At 48.4% G+C, this 7500-nt stretch overlaps 1 protein-coding gene across 1 annotated transcript in view; it reads right to left on the bottom strand.

Moving 5' to 3' along the window:
• Positions 1–3549, bottom strand: part of pggt1b (protein geranylgeranyltransferase type I, beta subunit) — a 20591-nt gene extending 17042 nt beyond the window's left edge. Inside the window, exon 1 of the mRNA XM_084138731.1 lies at positions 3205–3549. Within this exon, the coding sequence (XP_083994857.1) occupies positions 3205–3320 (116 nt within the window). The 5' untranslated portion in view covers positions 3321–3549. The remainder of the gene's footprint in view (positions 1–3204) is intronic.
• Positions 3550–7500: the final 3951 nt, after the last annotated feature.

Here is a 7500-nt window from a genome sequence, read left to right as displayed (position 1 = left end):
TGATCGCACACACACACGAGACTCTAGAACTGTTGGTCAGCGCTGATCGCACACACACGAGACTCTAGAACTGTTGGTCAGCGCTGATCGCCCACACACACGAGACTCTAGAACTGTTGGTCAGCGCTGATCGCCCACACACAAGACTCTAGAACTGTTGGTCAGCGCTGATCGCCCACACACACGAGACTCTAGAACTGTTGGTCAGCGCTGATCGCCCACACACACAAGACTCTAGAACTGTTGATAAGCGCTGATCGCACACACACACGAGACTCTAGAACTGTTGATCAGCGCTGATCGCCCACACACGAGACTCTAGAACTGTTGATCAGCGCTGATCGCACACACACGAGACTCTAGAACTGTTGATCAGCGCTGATCGCCCACACACGAGACTCTAGAACTGTTGGTCAGCGCTGATCGCACACACACACGAGACTCTAGAACTGTTGGTCAGCGCTGATCGCACACACACGAGACTCTAGAACTGTTGGTCAGCGCTGATCGCCCACACACACGAGACTCTAGAACTGTTGGTCAGCGCTGATCGCCCACACACAAGACTCTAGAACTGTTGGTCAGCGCTGATCGCCCACACACACGAGACTCTAGAACTGTTGGTCAGCGCTGATCGCCCACACACACAAGACTCTAGAACTGTTGATAAGCGCTGATCGCACACACACACGAGACTCTAGAACTGTTGATCAGCGCTGATCGCCCACACACGAGACTCTAGAACTGTTGATCAGCGCTGATCGCACACACACGAGACTCTAGAACTGTTGGTCAGCGCTGATCGCACACACACACGAGACTCTAGAACTGTTGGTCAGCGCTGATCGCCCACACACACGAGACTCTAGAACTGTTGGTCAGCGCTGATCGCCCACACACACGAGACTCTAGAACTGTTGGTCAGCGCTGATCGCACACACACGAGACTCTAGAACTGTTGATCAGCCCTGATCGCCCACACACACGAGACTCTAGAACTGTTGGTCAGCGCTGATCGCCCACACACACGAGACTCTAGAACTGTTGGTCAGCGCTGATCGCCCACACACACGAGACTCTAGAACTGTTGGTCAGCGCTGATCGCCCACACACACAAGACTCTAGAACTGTTGATCAGCGCTGATCGCACACACACACGAGACTCTAGAACTGTTGATCAGCGCTGATCGCACACACACGAGACTCTAGAACTGTTGGTCAGCGCTGATCGCACACACACGAGACTCTAGAACTGTTGGTCAGCGCTGATCGCCCACACACGAGACTCTAGAACTGTTGATCAGCGCTGATCGCACACACACGAGACTCTAGAACTGTTGGTCAGCGCTGATCGCACACACACGAGACTCTAGAACTGTTGGTCAGCGCTGATCGCACACACACGAGACTCTAGAACTGTTGATCAGCGCTGATCGCCCACACACGAGACTCTAGAACTGTTGGTCAGCGCTGATCGCACACACACGAGACTCTAGAACTGTTGGTCAGCGCTGATCGCACACACACACCAGACTCTAGAACTGTTGGTCAGCGCTGATCGCACACACACACCAGACTCTAGAACTGTTGGTCAGCGCTGATCGCACACACACGAGACTCTAGAACTGTTGGTCAGCGCTGATCGCACACACACGAGACTCTAGAACTGTTGGTCAGCGCTGATCGCACACACACACCAGACTCTAGAACTGTTGGTCAGCGCTGATCGCACACACACGAGACTCTAGAACTGTTGGTCAGCGCTGATCGCACACACACGAGACTCTAGAACTGTTGGTCAGCGCTGATCGCACACACACACGAGACTCTAGAACTGTTGGTCAGCGCTGATCGCACACACACGAGACTCTAGAACTGTTGATCAGCGCTGATCGCACACACACACGAGACTCTAGAACTGTTGATCAGCGCTGATCGCAAACACACGAGACTCTAGAACTGTTGGTCAGCGCTGATCGCACACACACGAGACTCTAGAACTGTTGGTCAGCGCTGATCGCACACACACACCAGACTCTAGAACTGTTGGTCAGCGCTGATCGCACACACACGAGACTCTAGAACTGTTGGTCAGCGCTGATCGCACACACACGAGACTCTAGAACTGGCGTTTTAAATGTTCCAGTGAACAGTCTGAAAGTGGATTTTGATCATGTGATGTAGGAGCTTTAAACAGAACGCAAGGATTCGACTCTGAATAAAGTTAATTTCTCTTCAAATGAAGTTTTATTGCGTGGAAGTGGAGCTGAAGTCGAGGGTCTCTGTGCAAACACAGCTTCACACACACCACATATTCACAGTAAATGAACATGTCAATGATTCTTCAGCCGCTAGAAGAACAATAATCATATTATAATGTACAATTATAACTGCATAATCATTGGGATTAAAAGGAAAGTTCACCCAAAAATGAAAATGTTGTCATCATTCATCATGTTGTTCCAAACCTGTGAGTTTATAGTGTTGAACACAAAAGAAGATATTGTGCAGAATGTTGGAGACCGAACACACACTGACGTCATGATGACGACACGTTCATTTCCGGCTGAACTTTCCCTTTAACAACAGCGGCTCCGGTTAAACATGATTAATACACAGTCATATTTTTTTTTATCCACATGTCAACCAGCACTTATTATTTGAAACTGATTATTATCACTGTATTATTATCATTATCATTAGGAAAAATGTTCAAAATAATACAGAGATATTATTGCCTTTCTCTTTAAGGACAGTGAAATCCCACGTCATGACATCTAGTGTTTATTATGTGATCTCAGCGTTTAATCACTGTATAAACATGGCATCATAAACTATACATCTATAATGATCATAAACTATACATCTATAATGATCAACTATATTGATATATGAAAATGAAATGGAGAACACAATGATTTGATTGTGATAAACACTTTATATTTGCACTCATTGTCGCTGCAACAGTTTACAACTCAACGCAGAAGAAACACACACGGATACAGTCTCATCACAGTAACAGAGGAGTGTGTGTGTGTGTGTGTGTGTGAGAGAGAGAGAGAGAGAGAGAGCTGGAGTGTGAAGCGCGGTCAGTGTCTCTCTCTCTGGTGTGTGTGTGTGTGTGTGTGAGAGCGCACTGGAGTGTGAAGCGCGGTCAGTCTCTCTCTCTCTCTCTCTCTCTCTGGTGTGTGTGTGTGTGTGTACCTGCTGGTCTCGTACGGCGCGTATCTCTCGGGCAGCACGTGCAGACAGCGCTGGAAGAACCGCACGTGCCGCTCGCGCAGAAAATCTACCTGATCAAAATCCGCCATCATCATCATCAGCACAGCAGCATCAGGGAAACGCTCCTGTCGGCGAGCCACTTCCGCTTCCGGTGCTCAAACACGCGCCAAAATAAGAGTCTCTGCTGCTGATCACATGAACTCTGCAAACCTCCATTATCCTGAAGAAAAACTTCCCCTAAATACGCAACATTTGAGTTAATTTGCGGGAAGTGCAGAGTCTCTTTCACGAGTCTTGTCTCCATGCTGGAACAGCCCTGAGAGGAAACACACACACACACACACTCAGGATCACCAGAGGAACAGAACACACTCACATTCTCTGACTGTTATTATGAATAAGGGACAAACGATTGCGTTCAGCAATCATTTATTAGAAGCTATTATTGTTTATTATTGTCAGTCAAAAAAACATTTAAGTCAATATTATCAACAGGAATTAGAAAAGGTTGAAAGAAAGAAGAGGAACAGATGTTTATGCAGAATGTATCAGTGGATCTTCAGATCTGAACCTCTGGACTGTAATAATCACACAATATCATGAACCTGTTTCACATAAAATGACTGTTGTGGAGTTTTAAAGGCACTTTAGTCTCTGAAAAGCTGCTGTGAAACAACATGAATGATGAAGAAGACGATGATACAGTGAGTCCAGTGCAGTCGCTCTTCATCTCAACACTCAGAAGATCGAGACTTTAGAGGTTAAACTCGTCTAATTCTGTCTCAACGTTGTATTTTGTTGCATATAAAAGGTTTGTGTCTTAATGAGGGATTTGTGGAGTACAAATATTGTTTTTATTTTGAAGGGAAAAGATAAAATTGGACCCTTGGGGTAAGATGGGCCACCAGAATCGAGCATAATAATTCCATGAGATGTTCATTTCAGACATTATCGCTATTGAGAGTAATCATACAGTGTGAATTTATAAAATATGTAAATGTTCATAGAAATCATTGAATAAATGTAACTTTTCAGATGAATCTCTTTTACTGGGATTCTGTTTTATCTGTCATTGGTTAATCAATTGTTCAACTAAATGGTCAAAATACAATTTAAAATAGAATAGTTGATTTATTTAGTGACACTTTTAATAAGAATGTCAAAAGTTATTTCTACTGTATTCTGTACGTTTAACCAGAATGGAGGAATTTTTTTTACATTTTGTGCTGACAACTAAAATTACCAAATGTTTCTATCGATTTCCCTTATGCTGGGCCACACCAAAAGATCCTTACAATCTAATAAGATCTTCACAATGTGAGAGACCACAAACATGAGGACAAAAATCCTAGATTTAACAGTGTTGCTCCTATAGAGTGTGTTGTTCCGCGATGTGAAGAAGTCAACACACACACACGGCCCGTGTCCATCAAGCCTCTGAGAATGAGAACACTGCTAAGAATCGACTTAAGAGTAAAGACATTCTTGGCTCAAAGCAGCGCTTAAAAGTTAGTTATCAAGCATCTCAGGCGTAATGCAGTGCAGTGTGGGACTAAATCTTAAGTGTCAGTCTTAGAGAGGATTCTCAACACTTCGCTGTGGATGGCGACAGGAATGGACCAATCACTGAATACATTTTCTGATTTAAGAATATTCTCAGATGAATTCACATTAAATGGTGAAATTCCTAAGAGGAGTTTACATTCAACACACATTTGACAATAAATCATTTTCAAGAGAATAAATTATAAATAATGATATTCACATTGGAAATGAAAGATGAACACCTTTTCCAACATGTCTTAATTACACATTTTAAACCAGAGCACTGTTAACTGTTATAGCCTAGATTTTATTATTTAAAATCATGTTTCATATTTATGTTTACATAATATAATGTTATTTTATAATTTCATCTATGTTGCTTATATGAAAAGTGAACAGCATGAGTAAGATAGGATCATAAGAAGGGTCAGACATGATTTTGTCCACTTTTGTCCACAGTTTTGTTTTGTAGAAAACCTTTCTTTAAAGTGAATTTCATTTTGTATTAATTGTATCTTAATTTTAATCACTGTTTCATCAACTTTTGCCTGGATTTAATAAATAAGAAGCAAATATTACAGACAATATAGTCAGGACATGGAGGCGCCAGCGTGATCACTTGCATTGCTCATGAACTGGAGCTCGTCTCATAAATGAACCGAAACTCAGCCTATAGATTCTTGTTCTTTGTGACAGGAGAATTTATTCGCGTTATTGACGCGCCACCCTCTGGTTACATGAACGCGTCACCACCCGCATCAGCACCGAAAACATGGGGATTGTTTTAGACAATAATCGCAGGGAGGAACAGGAGAGACCCAGAGGTACCGGAGAGACCCGAAGGAACCGGAGAGACCCAGAGGAACCGGAGAGACCCGGAGGAACGGGAGAGACCCGGATGAACCGGAGAGACCCGGACCGGAGGAACCGGAGAGACCCAGAGGAACCGGAGAGACCCGGAGGAACCGGAGAGACCCGGAGGAATCGGAGAGACCCAGAGGAACCGGAGAGACCCGGAGGAACGGGAGAGACCCAGAGAAACCGGAGAGACCCAGAGGAACCGGAGAGACCCAGAGGAACCGGAGAGACCCGGAGGAACGGGAGAGACCCGGAGGAACCGGAGAGACCCGGACCGGAGGAATCGGAGAGACCCAGAGGAACCGGAGAGACCCGGAGGAACGGGAGAGACCCGGAGGAACCGGAGAGACCCGGACCGGAGGAACCGGAGAGACCCGGAGGAACCAGAGAGAGACCCAGAGGAACCGGAGAGACCCAGAGGAATCGGAGAGACCCAGAGGAACCGGAGAGACCCGGAGGAACCGGAGAGACCCGGAGGAACCGGAGAGACCCGAAGGAACCGGAGAGACCCGGAGGAACCGGAGAGACCCGAAGGAATCGGAGGGACCCAGAGGAACCAGAGAGACCCAGAGGAACCAGAGAGACCCGAAGGAACCGGAGAGACCCGACGGATCCGGAGAGACCTGAAGGAACCGGAGAGACCAGAAGGAACCGGAGAGACCCGAAGGATCCGGAGAGACCCAGAGGAACCGGAGAGACCCAGAGGAAACCGGAGAGACCCGAAGGAACCGGAGAGACCCAGAGGAACCGGAGAGACCCGAAGGAACCGGAGAGACCCGAAGGAACCGGAGAGACCCGGAGGAACCGGAGAGACCCGGTCCGGAGAGACCAGAAGGAATCGGAGGGACCCAGAGGAACCAGAGAGACCCAGAGGAACCAGAGAGACCCGAAGGAACCGGAGAGACCCGACGGATCCGGAGAGACCCAGAGGAACCGGAGAGACCCGAAGGAACCAGAGAGACCAGAAGGAACCGGAGAGACCCGAAGGATCCGGAGAGACCCAGAGGAACCGGAGAGACCCAGAGGAAACCGGAGAGACCCGAAGGAACCGGAGAGACCCGGAGGAACCAGAGAGACCCGAAGGAACCGGAGAGACCCGAAGGAACCGGAGAGACCCGAAGGATCCGGAGAGACCCAGAGGAACCGGAGAGACCCGGAGGAACCGGAGAGACCCGGTCCGGAGAGACCAGAAGGAATCGGAGGGACCCAGAGGAACCAGAGAGACCCAGAGGAACCAGAGAGACCCGAAGGAACCGGAGAGACCCGACGGATCCGGAGAGACCCGACGGATCCGGAGAGACCCAGAGGAACCGGAGAGACCCGAAGGAACCAGAGAGACCAGAAGGAACCGGAGAGACCCGAAGGATCCAGAGAGACCCAGAGGAACCGGAGAGACCCAGAGGAAACCGGAGAGACCCGAAGGAACCGGAGAGACCCGGAGGAACCAGAGAGACCCGAAGGAACCGGAGAGACCCGAAGGAACCGGAGAGACCCAAAGGAACCGGAGAGACCCAGAGGAACCGGAGAGACCCAGAGGAACCGTAGAGACCCGGAGGAACTGGAGAGACCCAGAGGAACCGGAGAGACCCGGAGGAACCAGAGATACTCGGAGGAACCGGAGAGACCTGGAGGAACCGGAGAGACCCGGAGGAACTGGAGAGACCCAGAGGAACCGGAGAGACCCGGAGGAACCAGAGATACTCGGAGGAACCGGAGAGACCTGGAGGAACAGGTCATCCTCCACATCCGTGTGCTTGTGGAATGTAGATCTCGGCGAAGGATTCACACGGTCTCTGCATCTCCTGTTTGGGCGTTAAACACGCTTGGCAGACGTGGTGTCATCGGTGCTTCCGCGATCGGTCATGCAAAGGCGTT

This window comes from Abramis brama (genome assembly GCF_963993115.1).
Source record: "Abramis brama genome assembly, chromosome: 16".
Lineage (NCBI taxonomy): Eukaryota > Metazoa > Chordata > Actinopteri > Cypriniformes > Leuciscidae > Abramis > Abramis brama.
The sequence above is the reverse complement of the archived record's forward strand: the minus strand, read 5'-3'. Positions and strand labels throughout refer to the sequence as shown.